Genomic DNA, 23,943 nt, shown 5'->3' on the forward strand with positions numbered 1-23,943 from the left:
CCATGGTTTCCTATTTTCACACCAGGCAAATGCTGGGGCTGTACCTTAATTAAGGCTGTGCCAAACCCCTCCCTTACGGATAGCATATGACGAAAATGAAACAAACGTAACGGGAGAATGAGGTGCGGACCGCGATTAGGGAAGGCAGAAAAAGGCCCTGAGCTCAAGATGGGCCTCGTTATTAACCAACGAGGACGATTATAGAACACTACTATAAATGAAACGTAGAATAAACATAAGGACAAGGTTTATTAGTAAATTAATAATAGAATCCAAACATGGAAAGAAGAAGCCAATCGCATAACAGAGAAAAGAAAAAACAAGACATAAACATACCTTCACAAGCGTTTCTGCCGAGGTCGTGGGGTGAGCTCGACATAAATAATTATAACACACACCAAATATTTCGTTATCAGCTCACTGATACAGTAATGACCTCATTACCATTAATATTTCAATTAAATTTGCCGTGCGCACGGTAGTACAGCCAATATATTTTTTTTATTTTTTTAAACTTCAGATTAAATTATTCACAGCGCATATCTTTCCATTCTCCATTCGCACGACAATAATAGAAGCCTCCTACTACAAAAACATTTTAACCCACGTCACCACAGAGATCAACATAAGACGCAAGGAGTAAAGGAATGAACCAGCCAAAGGCGCTGAGTACAGCATCTTTGGTCCAGCAAAATAAAACAGGCATGCGCAGAGATACGAAAAATAAGAATACCAACATGGCCGACCGGCGGTTAGGCCGAGCCCCAACCAACACATGGCCAAGTAAATGACAAATCTGTACCAAGATAAGGAAATGAGGTACCCAAACAAAATCGAAATGAAACCGGAATAAAACATGAATGAACCAATCGATAGCCCATCTTCTACTTGCTTCAGACACCAGCATTCACTCATAACATTCACATGAGGTACAAATACACGCCACATGACTCACCTTAACACAGTTCCAGATCTCGCATATTGAACTAATAACGTGCACTATGGGAGCACAATATAAGATTATACGTATTTTGTATAATCGGGCAAAACAGGCAGGATCGTGCACCAAATCACATTAAGCTTGAGTTTCGTACGACTTCAAATTAAACTTTGTCGACACGAAAGTCGTTACTTCGAAGGCGGCCAGGTACAAACAAAACAAATGCACCCGAACAAGTGCACCAAAAACGTGATGGATTCGAGACCAAATTCCCAAATTAGCAGTAATCATAATATTAACCTCTCACAGTCACACACACCATTTACACGAACCGAAATAGAAGATGCACATCGACCGCCCCATCAGGGATCGTAAAAAGGTAATGCAAACGTAGTAATAATAAAGAGACAACAGAAAGCACATACCTGTTAAATCAAGACATTAATTATGGCATGAATGGTGGTAAACCCACGTTTAAATAAGGTAAAAATCCACCTAAAGCAAAGGAAGGCGATTTCACATCGTCTAGCCTCCATTGTTAAAAAAAAATCACGAGTGAGGAAGGCAAAGATATGCGTCAAAAGATGAAAACAGTAGTCTAGTACGGCAAAAGATCGTCAATACACACCACGCAGAGTGCTGCGCTCTGTGGCCTATCAAGGGATATACTCAGGTTTTTCCTCGAACTGAGGTCAACAAAACTTGTATGAGTAGTAAACATAACATATGAGAAACATGCAAAAGGAGCATGGTTCACCATCCAGCAGCCCCACGTTTAAAATGTGTCTTATCTTGGTGATCAAGCAAGTAGACACGTTTTAAACGAGATTTCCCTTAAAATAAATGCGCACATTTATTACAACTAAGACCTTAAAATTAAATTATGCCTATATACAAGCACAACATAAATGATTTTAACCATATGTTTCAACAACATTCAAATAAGTCAGTTCGTTACATATTGACGTGTGTATTTTCTCACAAAGGGTTACGCTGAATCAATCAGTCTATGCCTTATTGCATTAAACGATCCACTTCATTCATAAATTCGAGACCGGGCTTGAAAGAGGAATGGTACAAACAGGTGAACCTCTCCCGTTATGCCAAGGTTTTGAAATTCATTCGGTTCATTTTCATCGAAAAATACCAGCATCCATTCTAACCATTTCATTTTGCGTCGTTATCCCTGAAACAGGAAGGACTTTAGAATGCAAATAATGGTATGACAGTTCACTCAAGTATACGATGCTACCAAACTACAAGGCAAAAACATCAAACATTACTGGCCCGTTGACGATAGGGCTTCAACAAACTCACGTGAGCTTTTGATACCCTCTTATCGGCTCAATCCATTAACTCCACTGTAACTGGTCCCAGGAATCTTACGATTTTTTTGGGGCTAGACCATTTCAGACACAATTTACCAGTAATTTGGTCAGCAGCAGAGCTTATTGGAAACATCTTCACCACGACCAAGTCTCCAATTTCAAGAGTGACTCTTTTTCTCCCTTGGTCGAATCTTTTGGCCACTCGGTTCCGGGCTCTGACTAACTGGTCCAAAGCTTCTTTCCATTTCTCCTCTACGCTCCTGTTTCTGGATGCCTCCGACAGATAGTTTATGTCCCATTTCAATTGGAGCGGGTCAGTAAGATTTCTCCCTAGAAACAGAACAGCTGGGGAATTGCGATGAGACTCATGAAGTGCATTATTAAAAGCTAAAACAAAGAAAGACAGGTTATTCTCCCAGCTACGCTGGTCCGCGCTGTGGAAGGCTGACAGACAGGCTTTCAAATTTCTATGGAAACGTTCGACATGGGAAGGCTTGGGGTAGTGGGGACTCAGAAAAACGTGTTTAACACCCCATCCGAAACACAAATGCCGAAATTGGCGACATCTGAAAGTAGAACCATTGTCAGACACTAGGACTTTCGGGGGACCATGAACACCAAATACATGTCGGGTTAAAAGCTGAACAGCGTTGCTCGAATTCATTTTACGCACGGGGAACAACCATACGAACTTGGAAAAGGCGTCGACGACGGACAGAATTCCGACGTTGCCATTCTTAGATTTTGTGAGAGGACCAAAATAATCGATAAACAGTTTTTCCCCCGGATATGTCGCAACATCGGCAGAGTGGAAACCGGTTAGGGATGATTGAGCAGGTTTAGACCGCTGACACACATCGCAGCTCCTTACATACTCAAGTACGTCCTTTTTGAGGTTGGGCCAAAAGAAATCACGAGAAACGCGGTGCAAGGTTTTGTACTGGCCAAGGTGAGCGCCTAGGTAGGAATCGTGGTAATAATGCAACATCATGGGCCTTAATTTAACCGGGACATAAACCTTGTCCTTTCCTTTTTTGCAATTACGATGAACCAACAAACCCCTTTTGACACAGAACGACTTGTCTCGGACAGACCCATCAGCGACTCCTTTTAACAATTCCTGACACTCATAATCATCCTTCTGATGCTCGGAGATGTCCGTGAAGGACCAGGGATAATTCTGCAAGATATTGATACTCTCAATACTATCAGTTTGACAATGGTCTTCCTCCAGTTCGGCTTCACTCTCCATTTCCCCGTCAAACATTCGCGTCAGACAATCGGCCACGACATTTTCCTTACCACGTACATGCACAATTGTAAATTTATAGGCCGACAGCCGGAGAATCCATCTAGCCGTGCGACCGAGCCGCTTGACATTCGCGCTCATCCACGACAGGGCTTGGTTGTCCGTATGGACGAAGAAATGACGGTGTTCCAAGGATGAGCGGAATTTTTCAACACCTAATACAACAGCCAGGCATTCCTTTTCGTAAATCGAGTACTTCAATTCAGCTCCACGTAACAGTTTGCTAAAGTATGCAATGGGGACTAGCTTCCCATCCTCATCAGACTGATTAAGCACGGCAGAAATGGCGATTTCACTAGAGTCGCACTGCAGAACAAAGTCTCATGAAAAGTCGGGACTGTGGAGGACCGGGGCTTCACAAAGAGCTTTCTTCAGTAGCTCAAAGGCACGGGTTTGATCTTGCTCCCATACGAAACGACAATTTTTCCTTTTCAAAAAATTAAGGGGGGCCGAAATGTGAGAAAAATCCTTGATGAAACGGCTGTAGAAACCGACCATACCGAGAAATCTCCTGACGCCACGGACATTTTTGGGCTGAGGAAACTCCCTAATACATTTAACTCTGTCAGGGTTAACAGCGATTCCAGAATCGGAGATGATATGACCCAGAAAGTTCAAACGTTTGGAGCAAAGGGACACCTTTTTGGGGTTGATTGTAAATCCGTGCTTTCGCAAGCGAGTCAGAACTTCACGCAGATGAGCCAGGTGCTCGTCGAAAGTGGCAGAGTAAATGAGAAGATCGTCCAGAAAATTAAACACGTAGGAAAATTTTAAATCGCCGAAGATCGTATCCATCACCCGGCTGAGCGCTTGGCCACCAATAGAGATGCCCATCGGGACTTTATTGAACTCAAATAAGCCAAAAGGGGTGGCAAAGGCAGTGCAGGGGCGGCTTTTGGGGTCCAAGGGGATTTGGAAGTAAGCAGAATTGAAGTCGAAAACAGTGAAATATTTGGCCCCATGGAAATGTTGAAACGCACTCTCGATAGTGGGCAACGGGAAGCTGTCGAAGACGACGTTCTTATTTATTTTTCGATAGTCGATCACCAATCTAGATTTACCGTCCTTTTTGGGGACTAGGAAGGCGGGGCTACTATAGGGCGACTTGGAGGGGGAGATGACCTTCTTCTCCAACAGGTCGTTCACACATTCACGCATGGCGCGTAACTTAGGGGGCGAGCAACTGAACGGAGGAGATCTTACAGGGGTATTTTCTTTCAGTTCAATGGTGTAGGAGAAATCTTTAGCACATCCTAGCTCGACACTTAGAACATCACAAAACTCTTCCAACAGCCCATTTAACATAAGATTTTGATTGTCAGAAAGGTCACATGAGGCATTGGGAAGTTGGCATTGAGTTCGGGTACACACAGAGGCACGTTGGAATGGGGCTTCAAAGGGGTAGCTAACGCCCGATTTAAAACGGAAGGCAAAGGTTCGAGTGATAAAGTCAAGAGACAGGCCAGTAGCTAGCATGAATTTTAATGTGACATATGACTCGACCCACCGGACATACCTCACGACCGTCAGCAGACATGAACTTTCCTAAGCTTTCACAACCTTGCAGATACGCTAAATTGACAGAAGACACCAAGGATTGATTGACAAACGAAACACACGAACCGGTGTCCAACAGAGCATAAAATATGCGCGATCCTATAAGAATTTTGGCCCAGGGTGTAGACGAAGGAAGGCCCCAGATCCTCTTATTCACACCATCATCAGGCGCCAACGACGGGCCACCACGCCGGCGCGCCTCTAGTTTCCCTGCTGGGAGTTGCACCGAGGGCATACGCGCAGTGTAACACCAGCAAGACCACACTTAGAGCATTTAGCGGGACACCTTGACCAACAATTTTTAGAAACGTGCCCCATTTTCCCACAATTCCAACAATTTCTCACTGTGGGCACACTTGCACTGGGTGGGTTGGAAGGTTGGATAAAATTTACACAACGCTGAGGGGCAGATGCAAAGTCGGGTCTACGATTTGAGGTACTAAAAGGGGGGGATGCAGAAGGTGCAGTAGCGAAGGAGACGGATTTGGCGGGCGCACGGCAAGCAACATCGGGGAAAGAACAATCAGATGGGGTAGGAGGTGGGCGATACAGTTTATTTTGATTTACGGCAGACTCAAACTCGCGACCAAGGTTTATGATGTCCTCTACACACTCGACCTCAGACCGCTTGATATGCAATTTATAATCAGGGGCTAAATTCCTGTAAAACTGATCGAAAACCTCGGACTCAGGTACCTTCACGCACATCCGATTAAACAAGGTGAGAATTCCAGTAGCATAATCATCAATGCTTTCCCCTATCCCTTGCGTTCTTCTAAAAGTTTCCTGCCTCAAACAATAGTCCATGTCGGACAATCCAAAGCGCTGTTTTATTCGAGCAGCAAACTCCTCCCACGACTGGATGTTACTTTTAATTAATCGGAACCATCGCAACGCCGGACCTTCCAGCATTCCAGGAATAGCAGGGATAAACAAGTCAAGGGGTATTAAGCTACACTGAGCGATATCTTCCACCCGTTCCAAAAACTCGAATACACTGAAGCCGTTCCCTTCCCCCGAGAAGTTTAATTTCCACTTACGTACAACCTCGAACACAGGGTTAACATTAACCTTATAATCGCTAGTGAATCTGGAATTTGGAGAAAAAGGGTCAACACGATTTTCGCCGAGGGCGCGATTACCATATGCAATGGGATGCCTATCATCAGTACATCTATCACTGTTACTACCAGAAGCAGGCATTTCATTAATTCTACCACTACGATCTCTCTTATCATTCTCAAGATTAGACATATCTGCCGCGAATACCTCGCTATCTTTACTCAACTCTAAATCTTTGGGGTTTTCCATGATGCAGATTATTTCTCAGAGATATTAAACAACACACACATATAATGACAAACAAACACAGAAGGTTAGAATTAAATTATATATATATATATTGGCTTCATGAACTTAAGGCATGGGAATTTGCACTAGACTAATATGTACATAATCTCCATCTCCAGCTCTATCTCGTCTGAATTTCCTTCTTTTCAGAAGAGATACCCTAATCGAGTACGCCTCTGCTACCATTTGTGCCAAACCCCTCCCTTACGGATAGCATATGACGAAAATGAAACAAACGTAACGGGAGAATGAGGTGCGGACCGCGATTAGGGAAGGCAGAAAAAGGCCCTGAGCTCAAGATGGGCCTCGTTATTAACCAACGAGGACGATTATAGAACACTACTATAAATGAAACGTAGAATAAACATAAGGACAAGGTTTATTAGTAAATTAATAATAGAATCCAAACATGGAAAGAAGAAGCCAATCGCATAACAGAGAAAAGAAAAAACAAGACATAAACATACCTTCACAAGCGTTTCTGCCGAGGTCGTGGGGTGAGCTCGACATAAATAATTATAACACACACCAAATATTTCGTTATCAGCTCACTGATACAGTAATGACCTCATTACCATTAATATTTCAATTAAATTTGCCGTGCGCACGGTAGTACAGCCAATATATTTTTTTTATTTTTTTAAACTTCAGATTAAATTATTCACAGCGCATATCTTTCCATTCTCCATTCGCACGACAATAATAGAAGCCTCCTACTACAAAAACATTTTAACCCACGTCACCACAGAGATCAACATAAGACGCAAGGAGTAAAGGAATGAACCAGCCAAAGGCGCTGAGTACAGCATCTTTGGTCCAGCAAAATAAAACAGGCATGCGCAGAGATACGAAAAATAAGAATACCAACATGGCCGACCGGCGGTTAGGCCGAGCCCCAACCAACACATGGCCAAGTAAATGACAAATCTGTACCAAGATAAGGAAATGAGGTACCCAAACAAAATCGAAATGAAACCGGAATAAAACATGAATGAACCAATCGATAGCCCATCTTCTACTTGCTTCAGACACCAGCATTCACTCATAACATTCACATGAGGTACAAATACACGCCACATGACTCACCTTAACACAGTTCCAGATCTCGCATATTGAACTAATAACGTGCACTATGGGAGCACAATATAAGATTATACGTATTTTGTATAATCGGGCAAAACAGGCAGGATCGTGCACCAAATCACATTAAGCTTGAGTTTCGTACGACTTCAAATTAAACTTTGTCGACACGAAAGTCGTTACTTCGAAGGCGGCCAGGTACAAACAAAACAAATGCACCCGAACAAGTGCACCAAAAACGTGATGGATTCGAGACCAAATTCCCAAATTAGCAGTAATCATAATATTAACCTCTCACAGTCACACACACCATTTACACGAACCGAAATAGAAGATGCACATCGACCGCCCCATCAGGGATCGTAAAAAGGTAATGCAAACGTAGTAATAATAAAGAGACAACAGAAAGCACATACCTGTTAAATCAAGACATTAATTATGGCATGAATGGTGGTAAACCCACGTTTAAATAAGGTAAAAATCCACCTAAAGCAAAGGAAGGCGATTTCACATCGTCTAGCCTCCATTGTTAAAAAAAAATCACGAGTGAGGAAGGCAAAGATATGCGTCAAAAGATGAAAACAGTAGTCTAGTACGGCAAAAGATCGTCAATACACACCACGCAGAGTGCTGCGCTCTGTGGCCTATCAAGGGATATACTCAGGTTTTTCCTCGAACTGAGGTCAACAAAACTTGTATGAGTAGTAAACATAACATATGAGAAACATGCAAAGGAGCATGGTTCAAGGCCACGGCCGCTTCCTTCCCACTCCTAGCCCTTTCCTGTCCCATCGTCGCCATAAGACCTATCTGTGTCGGTGTACATTAAACAACTAGCAAAAAAAAAAAAAAAAAAGAAGGAGAGAATGTTCTTAAACAAATGATGTGTTACATTTTTATGTACCGGTAGTTTGTTGGACCAGAGAGAACTCCTCTCAGAAAATTAAATGAAGAAATTATCAAACTCATAAAAAGTACATCGAATGTACTCTTACAATATGTGGAATGTACAATGTTGTTATTGCCTGTAGAAGGAAAAGTCTAAAAAAGAAAGCAAGAAAGAAAGAAAGAAAGAAAGAAAAGTGTTTTGCCACAAAGAATTTGAATTATTTTAATATTAGTAATGATGTACTTGTCCCCGCAGTGTAGGGGGAAACACGTCCGCCTGTCACCCGATGGCCCCGGGTTCGATTTCCAGCCGTGTCAGGGTTTTAAAATTGTAATGATTAATATCCCTGGCCTGGGGACTGGGTGTTTGCGACGTCCTTAATCTTCCTTTCCTCACACACAACATTCCACACACGCAGGTTCATACAATATAGTGCCAGTAGGGGCAAAAGGTCCACATCGGTCGACGCCCTGAACAAATAGCATGTAAAAAATAAAGAAAACTAAGTACTCGGGTACTCATTTCCCCCTCCTTTTATTGGCTGGCGTGCTTGAGGGAAGTAGAAGGGAGTTGAGGGGAGGCATTAGGGGAAGTCTGTGTAATGCCTGCTGTAATGGCATTTTTATTAATTACAAAAATATACTATCAATCACATCAAAAATAAACAAATCTTGATCTGTTGGTGATAAAAAGATTTTTTTTTTGCTAGTGGCTTTACGTCGCTCTGACATAAATAGGTCTTATGATGGCGATGGGATAGGAAAGGGCTAGGAGTTGGAAGAAAGCGGACGTGGCCTGAATTAAGGTACAGCCCCAGCTTTTGCCTGGTGTGAAAATGGGAAACCACGGAAAACCATCTTCAGGGCTGTCGACACTGGGATTCAAACCCACTTATCTCCCGGATGCAAGCTCACAGCTGCGTGCCCCTAAACGCACAGCTAACTCGCCCGGTGATAAAGAATTATTATGGTCTGACATATGAATACTCGTAGTTGAGTATTTGTTGTGTTATTTGCGTTCTTGATAATGGGTGATTGATAACTCCTTCCATCTCACCTCTATAGCTGGCTTCACGATGAGTGCATTTTAACTCGTAGACTCCAGAATTTAAGAATTTTGTATTATTGTTAATTATGTTTTGTGGGTAATGGAATAAAACACAATTCATGTTGGTGGTTTTGAATGCTATGTTGTAATTATGTTTTTTGAATAAGTTAGTGATTTGAGAAATGCTTTCATTGTTATAAGTAAAGGTAACATAATTTGGCCTTTTTTGTCGTGGAATTTCTGACGAGTGTAGAGGATGGTTTGTTTTTACTTTGCTAATGATTCTATCGACAGATTTCCTTTTATAGTCATTGTTCCCAAGTTATTGTTAGATAGGGCTTTGTTGAAGTCTCTATGGATCAGACTAAAGAAGGTTACTCCAGGGTAGAGAAAATCTTGTTTAATTGTATTGATGGTTCACGTTGGATTTCTTAAAAAAAAAATTCAAGGAAGGTTTATTATTATTTCTAGTTATTGTATGAGGTCTTCATACACTGGAAGACCTATGATGTGATGATGCAGATCAGCAACATCTGTCAGAAGAAGAGAAATTCTCATAGACTCTTCAACTCCAACCCTGAGCTACACATTGGAAGGTTGGGCTGAGCGTCCTTGGTGAAAATTCTGTGAAGCTGGATGTTACCTTTTTACACACAATCCCAGTGAGAATCTCTCCTGTAATGGGTGAGGGACGGCCATGACTCAATATGTCAGAGATGCCCAGTGGTATCCCAACTCTCAGGATACTTATTAGGCCACGAACTAGGACCCACTCCATGAACCGTAGTATTGGTGAAGTGATCCGGAAAAGAAGAAGAAGCTGGAGCCTCCCAGGTTCATTTTAGTTTGAGACCGGATGCCATGTGATTCTCAAAATCTCGACCCAGGAATTCAAACATCTGCCTTCTGGGTAAGAAACGAGCATCTAAGCCACTGAGCTAATCAAAGAAGAAGGAACAATTAACTTCAGGATAAGTATCGCAGCTGACAAAGGAATGACAGTTCAATTACTCCATATCTGTAGAGATATACCCCCTCCAGGCAATACATTTTGCCAGGGAAAACAACATGGAAATTTTCAGAGCAAGTTGCTCGTGAATTGAAAAATTTTCAGGAATAATGGATAAGTTTGCATCATTGTAATATTATTGCTTAAGTCTTTCACATTCATACACTAACAAGATTGTCCAGCTCCACGGCTAAATGGTTTGCATGCTGGCCTTTAGTCACAGGGGTCCCAGGTTCGATTCCCAGCAAGGTCGGGAATTTTAACCATCATTGTTTAATTTCACTGGCACGGGGGCTGGGTGTATGTGTCATCTTCATCATCATTTCATCCTCGTCACAACTCGCAGGTTGCCTATGGGCATCGAATCAAAAGACCTGCACCTGGCAAGCCGAAGTCCTCGGACACTTCCGGCACTAAAAGCCATACGCCATTTCATTTCACTGACTAGATACTAAATTTTGTCATACATTTGCAAACGAAACATTCTTATATGTGTGCGTGCATATGAAAAGGAACCCTATGTCGGGTATTTAGATAAAGGTACTGTCGTGTTCCAAAATATGTAACTAATATCATGTGACTGAATTGAATGCCTCCGAAAGAAATTAAGGCCTTGAATTAGCATGTAATGTTACAACATAAGATTTCATTACTTTTCAGTAGAGCTGTTAACTACTAAACTATTTCGAAGTTACATTTTCATGTTCACCGGTATTCTGATGTAGATTTTTTCTAACGAATATTACCAACAGATAATATTTACGGTCTAATTTTTTCATGGAGATCTATATATCGATGCTAAGTCTCTGAGGTTTTATGACTTGCAGAAGGTCACTGATGACAACTAATTGCAACACTACTGCACTTTACAAAAATGATCACATACCTTAATGATCGTTAATCACAGCCAACATAAGACAGGAATATCTGTTATTCGTGTTGAAGCCTGCATTTTTGGCATATTATATGCCCTTTCCCAGTCAAATCCTGATGTCCTGCCTCTCCACAGTAGCTGCAGGTGGGTTGAGACCTCTTCTTTGACGAGAATTTTCTCGGAGTTGGTGGTTTTCTCTTCTGAGCCTTAGCTGTTTATTTAAGGTATTACACTTTTTGAAGAAGATGATGGTGGTGTAATTATTGGCAGAAGAGGAGAAATAGAAGCCGGCTCTGTAAGATTTTCACTTCTTGAGGTGGTTAGTGGCGGCATTGTTGGAGCAGGGAAAGATGTTATAGCAGGACATAGTATATCTTTCCTGCCTTTTGATACGAAGGGTCTAATTTTTTCATGGAGATACATCTGTCTATCAAGGTTTGATGACTTGCAGAAGGTCACTGAAATCAGTTGGATCTTCTGGAAGGATAATGTAAGGTACTTCGTCAGAAACATCTTCAATAACTGCACTTTCATTTTTCTCAAATGCTCTCTTGAAACAACCAAAATACAAATCAGGCTGACAACTGCTCTTCTTTCCTATAACTCTCCGCATTAGGTATCTCTTTAAGATGATGTTTTTATTTTGCACAACACAGTTATTAGCATGGCATTCTAAATGCTCCTCACCTTATGAAAAATTTTCCAGGAAATGATGTATCAGGGATAAGGCAGTATTTACTCCTTCACCCGCACTACAAGCTTCTGGAATAATGTACAAAATAAATTTGTTAAGTGGTTCACACGCTACATCAGAGAGACCCACTTTATAGCCTATAAGAAAGAAAATGGGACCAACTTGTTGTGGATCGTATGGTAAGTGCACCTGTTGGGCAAAGTCAAAACTAAAGCATTGTACCACTGTATGTGTTACAGCTATGTGGCCCAAGCGACAAAGGAGTTTCCAGTTGTCTAATCCTTTTTCTACAATTTTCTATGGTGTTTTTATAAGCAGTCCTCTCTGCTTGGACGTGATTAAGATGTTGTATAGCCTTCTCCATCAGATTTATTTTTTCTTCCTCATCTATAATTGACAGTTTCCCTATTACAGTTTGATTACTTGTACAAGTCGTACAAAAATCAGTCTTGGTTTTCTGAACTACTTGTTACTACAAAATGTACGCCAGATGGAATACCAGGATGAGAGTGATACAGGAATTCTCTCTAATGATTTAAAACTGTCAGAGTATAATGTATGAAGGTACTTTTTAGACATGCTGGTTGGGAAAAGCATGGGTCATAAAGTTGACTGCATGTTTACAATCATCAAAAGGAATAGACTTTATCTGAGAATTCTTTAATATGTTTCGGTGAATTTTAGGCTACACCCTTCTTTCTTGAATTCTTCCTTTAAATTTTTTAGCCTCTTAGAGCCACAAGCGAATACAAATTGAAAGAGTGACTGACACACCTCCTACCCTCTGAAGTGATAAGTCGTGCAAGTTTCTTTTCTGTCATAATTTTTTCCCTTAGTAGCTGTCATCATCGGCTGGTTTCGTACTAAAGCATTCATCGCACCCATCATTAATATGTGGTGGTGATCGACATGTTCTCCAATTGTAATCTAGTTCCTGACATTCTATTCTCGAAGAATGAATGAAGCTTTCAGGGAAAATACCAGTGCAGCCACAAAAATTGTTTACAAATTCTTTAACTTCGGAGGCTGTTTGAACTTTGGGAACATGATGTAGAACACTTACGTCTGCATCAGCAGAGTCCTCCTGCAACTCCTAACTCGAGGGGTGCACTGAAGTAGTCTGAAATAACATTCGATAGTTCTAGCTTTTACAATAACATCTGCTGCCTCACTAGTCGCTGACATGGCGAGAACTATTAATCCTTATTTTGGAGCCTAATCTATTTTAAAACCTTTTAATAAACTTAAATTCACAACTATACGAATAATAAAGAAAACACCACACTTCTCTAAACCATGAAATACATTGAAAGACTGCATGAGTATTGGAAATGTTTAGCGCAGACTGGATGTTTATGGAACCTATTACCTTTAAAAGTACACAGCTAGGGTTTATTTAAGTTATCCGAGTCATCATATCTTACATTTGCGCAGCCCTGAGCGCAAGCTAGTAAGTGTGCGGAGCCTCACTTTCGATGCGAAAAGTTATCCCTTTTCTTCATGTTTTAGCAGTGATTATTGTCAGAGGGCTTTTAACAGATTGTGAACCGGGTGCTCATCACACTGTTCAACCGCTGGCCAGGCCATTTTCTGTGTAACTTTCTGCTGCAGCGCATGCACATAAACAAATTAGTCTAACTTCACTAACCTTCTACTGATTATGGTGAAATTTACTGGAGACCTTTGGTAAGAGTCCTAATAATATTTCCTGGTGTGGTAGGCTGTGTAGCAATGACCTCCTTGAAGGGACACACAGCAAATTTTGAGGGGATCAGGTGACCAGTAGTCTTTCCAACATGATTTATTTTTACCTGTCCCATCAATATAAACAAAGCAAACAATTTTTGCAATACACAACTAGTTACATCAAGCCACTTCAAGCCCTTAGGGGATATTTTGTGTAATGAAGTAGTTCGCTGGATACAAGTTCGTCTGCTCGGCAACAAGTTTAAAAAAATCATCACAAAAGATAAGCCCTACTACTTCGTCAATGTTTTGAGGCTCATCAAGTCTTACCGTTATACCAGGAACTCCTGGGAAATCCTTTAAACTCGACAAACTATTATTTTCTATCCATTCATCAGAAGAAATAGACATATCACTTCCATTTACACTCACATCATCACTTTCAGCCTCATTCTCGACCACCACTACTTCACGTTGTTTTGGAGGGTGCACATTATTATTATCAACCATAGCTATCAACATCGAACTTGCGATCATCATCGTCACTGGGGCAATCTGAATACTTATCCACATCTGCATCTACGCTCGTGTTCAGTCTGGGAAGCGCCACACGGCTCCTTGAACGATGTAAATACGAGATCAGAAAACTTAGAAAATTAATCATAAAACAGAAGAATAACATAAAGCAAAGCTAGCAACAACTTCAATGCCGAGATTCTAGTAACCTGGACAGCCAGATAGGTTCAGATGTCACCAAACGTACAAGTCGCGTAAAGATGAGTTAACTCGTCTCCCGTCCGCAATGCGTTAAATTCACGCAGTGAGTAGATGATGGTCCAAGCAATACATAGGCATAAAAAACGAAAATTTGACATTTTAGTTCCTTGAGTGGTATTTAAAATTATTATGTGAACTGTTGACCGAGAAGAGGTCCCGTTTCTTATGCACACACATACACACACATAAGTTGTTTGTGCCATCAGTCCATAGATTGCTTTGATGCAGCTTTCATGCCACCCTATCTGGTGCTAATGTTTTCATTTCTACATAACTACTATATTGTACATCTGCTCTAATATGTTTGTCACATTCGTATGTTGGTTAAATGCATGAACCGGTGTTGAATAAACATCCAAGGTCTCCAGAAAATAAATATATGCTACGGTATGTGCTGCTTTAGGAAGCGTTTATTGCTTCTTCCTTGACACTATGTAAGGAACTGGGATGGAAGAATAACGCCACCTTCTTGAAGGCGAAAAATGAGGAACCGCAAGTTCTAGACTGTCATGTGTGTCAGTCACATTTCTTCGTATGTGGCACTGAAGCGCTGCCATTGTCTCGCAGGAAAGAAGGTATGACTTACTATTGGAGCGCCTGTGATGCTGTGGGTGAACGCTAATACACAAAAAAATATTCAGAGATGAGTACACTTCCTTTATTTTTATTCTTGTATTGTACGTACTAAATGTAACGTGTTTCAGGTATCATCACAAGTTCTGGTGGCAAGATCTTGACCCGAAATCCAGGAAATAACTGGCCTGAGAAAAGTTTTACTATCTCCTGCCCTGATGACAAAGCTCAGTGGAGCAAAGTGAAGAAAGGAGGCAGGCCTATTGTAGGTGCAGAAGTTCTTCTCCTGGGTGTGCTTCAGCAGAAGCTTGATCTCAAGACACACGCACTGGTGGTGAGTTCACTTTCAGTTACGAGTCATTTTGTAAAGTGTTAGTAATGTGGCTTTGCATTTGGGAAATAGTGGATTCAAACCCCACTGTTGGCAGCCCTGCAGATGGTTTTCCATGGTTTCTCATTTTCTCACCAGGCAGATGCTGGGGCCACGGTTGCTTCGTCCCACTCCTAACCCTATCCTATCACTGCCATAAGACCTATCTGTGTCGGTGCAACGTAAAGCAGGTGATCAGTGTGTGAGCAGAGATCTTTTACATGCCTACATCACGCATCGCAGAATGTAGAATGTCTTGGCGGACATTCTACCACTGGTGATCTATTAATAATATGTGCAGATGTGTATTATCCTGCTTTCTTCTCCATGGAAGATGGATCCTGAGCATCTCTGCGGTCCACTCTTGTGTTGACAAGACAGTTGATTTAAAAGAGCATCTTAGAAAGCATTACGTACAACTTCATTCTGAAGATTGGTAATGTTGAATTTTCTCCTGGAAGGGTTCGAGAAGCGAGATTGTGACTTACGACATACAAGACTCTCTAGGCTACTAATTAGAATTCTATGGTCTGTCCAGCATACGTCCTTGTGATCAGAATGTCCTTTCTGTCACACTGCCTAGTGATGCCATTGTTTGGTCATGAAGCGGATATATGTGTTGATAATGAACAGCAAGAAGTAGCTGCTTATGTGCATTGCAGTTTCCTATACCTTGATTACCCATGACATTTTCCCATAATCGATTGTCTCTTCCCACTCGGGCATTGAAATCACCAAGCAACAAGAGCTCAAGCAAAAATATCAGTGTGATATTGGTGGCAACAAAATATATCTGATGCAAGAGGCCTATGGAACTTTTATGCTGTATGGACCTGTTCCTTCATCATCGATCACCCTGAAAGCTACTGACAAACCGGACATCTTGAACCACTGGAAGGAACACCTCAGCTTGTTTTTAAACCACAATTCTTCTGCTGCTGAAGACTTCTTGCAACATCCTCCACAACCTTGGATGGCAATCCCACCTTCTTTTCAGGAATTTACTAAGGTTCTTGATAATCTAAAATCAAGAAAGGCTGCTATGCGAATCTTACAAGATCCCTCCTGTTGTTGTTTGTCCAACCCTTGTCCCATTTCTCTACGAGGTTGGGTAAAAGGTGAGATGAATCTGTCGTGGTGAATTTGTATGACCGTATGCCCTTCCTGATGTTAACCTCATCAGAGGAGTTAATGAGGTGAAATGAATAACATGATATATGATAGTAGGGAGAGGATGAACATAACCTACTCCTGTTGAATAGCACCAACGGGGCTGTTCAAGGCTTAACGTCCCCATGTGACAGACAAATCACCATCAACAGCATCATATGCCCTCACTCCATATGAGCACTGCTAAGAGGTTTGGAATTTAATCCAGGCTTTTGGGACGCAATCTAGTGATTAGAAATTGTATACCACACCTCCCCTGCCCTACCGGCCAACATTCTGATGGTGAATGTTTTTGCAAGATCCCTCCTGACATGAAGAATTACAATGCTATCACCATTTTCAAAAAAGGCGATCAAAGCATCTGTGATAATTACCATGGCATATCCCTATTCTCCGTAGCTGGTAAAATATGCGCTAGAATCTGTTGAACCATCTCCAGATAGTCTCTGAGAAGGTACTTCCTGAATTCCAATGTAGGTTTCGTCCCTCAAGAAGCAAGACAGCTCCAGGGAATGTGCAGAGAACAGCAAAACCTTTGCCTTTTATGTTCTACGTTCTGGAAAAGGCCTTTGATACAGAGAAGTAATGTTTTAAGACAATTCAGCTCCCCAGAACACTTCGTTGGATTAATACAAGCATTCCATGGTAATATGCGTGGACACGTTTTATATCAAAATGGAACTTCAGAAGAATTTCCCATTACCAATGGACTTAAGCAGGGCTACATCAGGCGGCCATGGTCTAAGAGGCATCGTCCGAGAACAACACATGTACACGTTATAATTCTCATGTTAGGTCCGTATTGAAATGTACGTGAACACAAAGTATGTTACAAGTGTTATTTTTTTAATAGGTGGATATTAAAAAAATAACACTTGTAACATACTTTGTATTAACAACACAGGTGTCGAACTTAAGTATAGGCTTGAGGGAGGGCTATTCAATCAGGCCAGACTCACCCATGTAACTGAACTGCAGTATGTGGTTGACAACCCTTCTCTAGCTAGAACATATGAACGATTTGGCCTAACCATCAACAATTCTAAAACAAAGGTACTCGCCTTTCCAGATTTCAGTATGTATGTCTCCATTATGCCTCTCAGGGCCTCTCAGGGTGCATTGCACGACGCAAGGTACATAAAGGCGGGTACTCGCTAGGAGGCTGCAACATGCAACGCAACGGTTGCTGCAACCATATTTTTCTAATAAGTAGGCCTACGCCTTGAGTTTCGTTGCTGCAACCGTTCGCAGTGAGGCGTGCTGTGATCCATCTGGTTGTCGGTATTCCGGCGAACACAAAGCGATGTGTTCCAGGCACATTTCATAGTCAGGATGCTCAGAGATCATGGAGTGGACTGAGGAATCCTGTCTAAATTTTATAGAATTATATCGCAATTCTACATTATTACGGGACCCCTTCAGTGAGGTGCCAAATGATTTCAATATCAATGACGTCTCATACAAAAAAAATGTTTAATGAAATGAAATAAAATTAAATGAACCTTACCTCTATGTGATCTTTTAATTCGCTGATGATTGCTTGACACACTTGTACAAATTTACTTTGCTGGGGGAGTTGGCCGTACTTGCATCCGGGAGATAGTGGGTTCGAACCCTACTGTTGGCAGCCCTGAAGATGGTTTTCCGTGGTTTCCCATTTTCACACCAGGCAAATGCTGGGGCCATACCTCAGTTAAGGCCACGGCCGCTTCCTTCCCAGTCCTAGCCCTTTTCCCCCTGTGGGTGTGGGCGCTAGAATAACACCCACGGTATCCCCTGCCTGTTGTAAGAGGCGACTAAAAGGGGCCTCAGGGGCTCTGAACCTTGGAGCATGGGTTGGCGACCACGTGGCCCTCAGCTGAGTCCTGGCATTGCTTCCGCTTACTTGTGCCAGGCTCCTCACTTTCATCTATTCTATCCAACCTCTCTTGGTCAACTCTTGTTCTTTTCCGACCCCGACGCTATTAGGTTTGTGAGGGCTTGGGAGTCTTTCATTTTCATGCCCTTCGTGGCCCTTGTCTTCCTTTGGCCGATATCTTCATTTTTCAAAGTGTCGGACCCCTTCCATTTTTCCCTCTGATTAGTGTTATATAGAGGATGGTTACCTAGTTGTACTTCCTCTTAAAACAATAATTACCACCACCACCACATCCTAGCCCTTTCCTATCCCATCGTCTCCGTAAGACCTATCTGTGTCGGTGCGACATAAAGCAAATAGCAAAAAAATCTCAAAGTAAATACCAATTTATCTTGAACAGATATAGCTTTTCTAAATATCGTGTCCCTTGTTTTTATTTTCGGTTTAACCAAATGTAATAAATACTGGAAATTGGTCGGTGATGTACGAGTGAAATTCTTAAAATATCGACTTATTTCTTGCAATTTCAAATCCAGAAGCAAATTGGAATTACGTAGGTGGATCAAAAGGTTAGTTGCACTAACGCGCCGCAGCAGCGCGCTGTGTGTCGCAAACGTTGGCACAGTGGAGAAAGGGACAGACACTGCCCACACGTCTGTTAGGCAGGTCGCTGTGGTGTCTCGTCTAGTATTGTGTGAGTAGCGGCCAAATGCAATGGCACGTCAACTGGACGTTCACTCCAAATATGAGGTGCGAGCGACAATCCGATTCGTATGGGCCAAAAGGAAGAATTGCATGAACATTCATCGTGAAATTGGTGCTGTGTATGGGGAGCGAGCCGTTTCCCGGCAAGGTATCGTAAAGTGGTGTCAGCAATTCAAAGCCGGACGCACGGATATCACGGACAACCATCGCGAAGGCAGGCCTGCTACGTCCAGGACCCGTGCAATGGTCAACAGTGTGAATGCGATCATTAGACAGAACCGGCGCATTAAACTGAGAAAAATCGCGACGCAGCTGAACATGTCGTATGGCAGTGTGTTCGCCATTGTTCACGAGGACCTTGGATATCGTAAGCTGTGTCAAAGATGGGTCCCACGTCGTCTCATTGATGAGCACAAGAGACAATGTTTCCAATCCTCCCTGGCATTTTTGCAAGGCTATGCCACAAACGGCAACGGGTTTCTGCGGCGAATCGTCACAGGCGACGAAACGTGGGTCCACCACTTCACCCCCGAAACGAAGCGAACATGAATGGAGTGGGTGCACCCCTCATCACCACAACGAAAGAAGGCCAGGGTTCAACCTTCAGCTGGTAAGGTTATGGCGACAGTGTTCTTTGACATGGAGGGTTTGCTGCACGTGGAATTCATGCCGAAAGGAACGACGATTGAGGTGTTTTATTGTCAAACGTAGCACTGGTTGCATAAAGCGATTAAAGAGAAGCGCTGGGGGAAATTGAGCGCCGGTGTGATTTTGTTGCACGATAACGCAACACCTCACAAGCCCGCCAAATGAGAGAACTGCTGCAGTGTTTCAAGTGGAAGGTCTGGCAACATCTACCCTACAGTCCCGACCTAGCGCCATGTGACTTTCATCTGTTCGGTAAGCTCAAAACGGAGCTCGGTGGTCGACGTTTCCAGACCGATGAGGAGGTGAAGACCGCTGTCTCCGAGTGGTTGCAGAACGCTAGAGGAAATTTCTATGCATCCGGCAGCGACAAGTTGGTTGTGCGTTCGCAGAAATGTTTGGAGTCTCTTGGAAACTATGTGAAAAGTGACGTTACAGTGTATGTCGTTATAGTTGTGTTGCTGTTTTATAGGTGGTGTAATAAATGGCCATAACTCGGAAGTGCAACTTATTTTCTGATCTGCCCTCGTAGCTTTACCTTTGTAGAAGTCACCTTACCACCAACGACGGGGATGTTTATAGTCCTCGATTAGGTAAAGCAGCAAAATATACACAGCACGCCGAGAATACTGGACGACATTGTTGCATGTGTCACAACGAACGCTGCGGAACTACTGGTGTTCGCATTGAGGTTTGACGAACATACACATTATACAATGTTGCAGCCTCCTAGTGAGTACCCGCCTTAAGATGACTGCAATAGGTTCACCAGAGTGCAGTAGCTCTGTCTTTCTCTTTCCGTACGCCTGTTTTGCTCGCTCTGCCCGTTTCCCCCTTTCTTACTCGTTCTGCAGCACTCCACCATCCGAGACAGCGCTGGTCCAAACTGAACCACTGCTCCTCATTTTGCATGCTTAAGGCCCTGCTCTAGAACAGGTAGATCATTTCCTCTATCTAGGAAGTATTCTCTCTAGTAACTGCTCAAAGGAAAAGGACGTCTTACTCATCGAGTCTTCCTGAATAAAAACGTAAGAATATATACAAAATTGATGTTATATCAAGCAGTTGTCATCTCCTCCCTGCTCGGGACTCTGTATCGCCATGATATGAAGAAAGTAGAATGCTTCCATCAACAGAAGCTCGGATATACGGCTCTCTCATATAAACTAAAACCGAATGCACGGTCGCCCTGCTTTAAGCGTGTATACAATCTTATAGAAGATACGGGAAGCATCGTCCTTTCTGGGTTATACAGGCATTGTATCTAGTAACCACATTCTGGTTGACATGAATAAATTCTGATTTCTTTCAGTTTCTCGAATGTATGAGGATTTGTTCAATACACCTTTTCTTTCAGTTTACACCTCAAGTTGAAATCACACACTGTTAGATCATGAGAACGAGGGGGAAATAGACCACCCATGATCACACAGTCTGCAAACACTTCCGAGATTGTAAGAAGGAAATATTCTGCTGTATGAGTGGGGGCTGAATCTTGTTGAAACCACCCACATGATTTTTCTTCTTCTGTTAACTGATGGAAGAATGGCATCAAAATATCATCTTGGTACCTCTCTTCATTTACTGTCATCTTGAAAAAATTAGGCCTATTTTTTTCGTCTTGCACTAACAGCACACCAAACACCAATCTACCTATCATAAGGAGAGACTCATAAATACCATTAGGATATTCTGCACACTAATAGCGAGAGTTATGACTGTTCACACGACCATTAAGATGAAACCAGAATTGTCACGTACAAAAATACACTGTTCCAATGGTAACTGTTTCACCATGATGACACCTGAGATTCAGACTGGTGCCTCCCATTCTGCAGCTTACATATCCTGGATTTAAAACGCTGCTTCGGCGGTCTCATCAAATGGGAGTAGGGCAGTGATGAACAGGCTAGAACCTGGCATCGTTGGGTCGGATGGAATGGGCATGCCCAGCGCATACTTGAAAAATTCTGTATAGTGATATCAGTACATTGCCTCTCTGAGATGAGATTAAGAGTACTGACATTGATCCAAGTACTTCAGTATATCATTACAGAAGACCGCACAACTACTGCAGCTGCTGTTCCACAATTTGAACATGAACATTGCAGACAGGAAGCAAAAAAATTTCGGGGGGGTAAACAACGGCTGGCTCATTCATTCTCTATAAGGTCCAAGCTGTGTGGTTATATGTTTCAGCCGTCAAAAGCTTCTGCATCTGTAAAATCACATCTTGGAAGAATGGCATGAGAGATACGAATAGTCAGATACAAGTATCAGCTGCTGCAGACGATGTTATCTACTAAGTGCTCTGGAGCTGAGAGGCTAGTGTTACTAGAATGAAAGTGACAGGAGGCACCGCAGATCCTAACACCTGCAGCCATTTGGATTTGAACTAAGTATGTTGTTGACAGAAGAACCTGATGTACGTGTGGTTAATTACTACAAATTAGGGATTCGTTACAAAGTAAAGCCCTTGTGTGTCCTGCGCTATGTTGTACTAAACTAGAATACCATAGGGACCTATGAGCGATTTTTCACATATCAAAGAGTAGAGTTTTCACCACTCATTTTCAAAAATCATATTAATTTCGTGTGGCTATTTCTAGCCAAGTGCAGCCCTTGTAAGGCAGACCCTCCGATGAGGGTGAGCGGCATCTGCCATGTGTAGGCAACTGCGTGTTATTGTGGTGGAGGATAGTGTTATGTGTGGTGTGTGAGTTGCAGGGATGTTGGGGACAGTACAAACACCCAGCCCCCAGGTCATTGGAATTATCCAATGAAGGATAAAATCCCCGACCCGGCCGGGAATCGAACCCAGGACCCTCTGATCCGAAGGCCAGTACGCTGGCCATTTAGCCAACGAGTCGGACTTCAAAAATCATGAAAGTACAGTGAAACCTTGTTGTGAATTCCTCATTAAAATATTTTCTCCCACAGTACATCGTAAATTCGAGTCCCGATTCCCATTGTATTAAATCTATAAAAATATCTCGCTTATCGTGTCATGATTCTTTACTATTACCCCTTAATACAATCACATTTGAAAGCCTCCGTGGCTCAGGCAGCAGCGCACCGCTGGGTTCCGTGGTTCAAATCCTGGTCACTCCATGTGAGATTTGCTGGACAAAACGGAGGTGGGACAGGTTTTTCTCCGGGTACTCCGGTTTTCCCTGTAATAATTCATTCCAGCAACTCTCTCCAATATCATTTCGTTTCATCTGTCATTGCCCCTGAGGAGTATGACAGGCTTTGGCAGTCGGCACATTTCCTATCCTCGCTGCTAGATGGGGCTTCATTCATTCCATTGCTGACCCGGTCGAATGACTGGAAACAGGCTGTGGATTTTCATGTCATAATCACATTTCTTCAATCCCCGAAAATATTCTTTGTAATCCCATGTAGATAGAACACAGACAACAAGTTCTCGCCACAGGTAGCAGGTAGGGGAAAGTTGCATGATAACAAGAAAAGGCCGTGAGTTCCTGAACTTCACTTGCACCTTCGGGGAGATAGCCTTTACACTCAGGAAAGTTCAGTTTTGCTTGCTGGTTGGCAGTGAGATGACTGAATAACCCAGAAAGCGCGTGTGTGTGTGTGTGTGTGTGTGCGCGCGCGCGCGCAAGGGGCGTTTGAAAAGTCCGTGCAAAAATAAAAACTTGTTTGGGGTAAACTTTTTTTATTTTTCGACATAGTCTCCTTTTAGGCTTATACACTTCGTCCAACGATGTTCTAGTTTGTTGATCCCTTCCTAATAATAGGATTTGTCCAAGTCTGCAAAATATCCATTAGTGTTTGCAATCACCTCCTCGTTTGATTAAAAGCTTTGTCCTGCCAGCCATTTCTTCAAATTGGGGAACAAATAGTAGTCCGAGGGAGCCAAGTCTGCAGAATAGGGGGGATGTGAAATGAGATGGAATCCTATTTCCATTAATTTTGCGACCACAACTGCTGAGGTGTGTGCTGGTGCGTTGTCGTGATGGAAAAAGACTTTCTTATGGGCCAATCGCGGGCATTTTTCTTGCAGCTCGGTTTTCAAATGGTCCAATAACGATGAATAATATTTCACCTGTAATAGTTTT

At 42.5% G+C, this 23,943-nt stretch overlaps 1 protein-coding gene across 1 annotated transcript in view; it reads left to right on the forward strand.

The window, feature by feature from the left end:
- Positions 1 to 23,943, forward strand: part of LOC137502198 (mediator of DNA damage checkpoint protein 1-like) — a 256,189-nt gene that overhangs the window by 202,267 nt on the left and 29,979 nt on the right. The window contains exon 10 of the mRNA XM_068229239.1: positions 15,245 to 15,447. Coding sequence (XP_068085340.1) covers positions 15,245 to 15,447 — 203 coding nt within the window. The remainder of the gene's footprint in view (positions 1 to 15,244; positions 15,448 to 23,943) is intronic.

The sequence above is a fragment of the Anabrus simplex genome, chromosome 9, assembly GCF_040414725.1.
Source record: "Anabrus simplex isolate iqAnaSimp1 chromosome 9, ASM4041472v1, whole genome shotgun sequence".
NCBI lineage: Eukaryota > Metazoa > Arthropoda > Insecta > Orthoptera > Tettigoniidae > Anabrus > Anabrus simplex.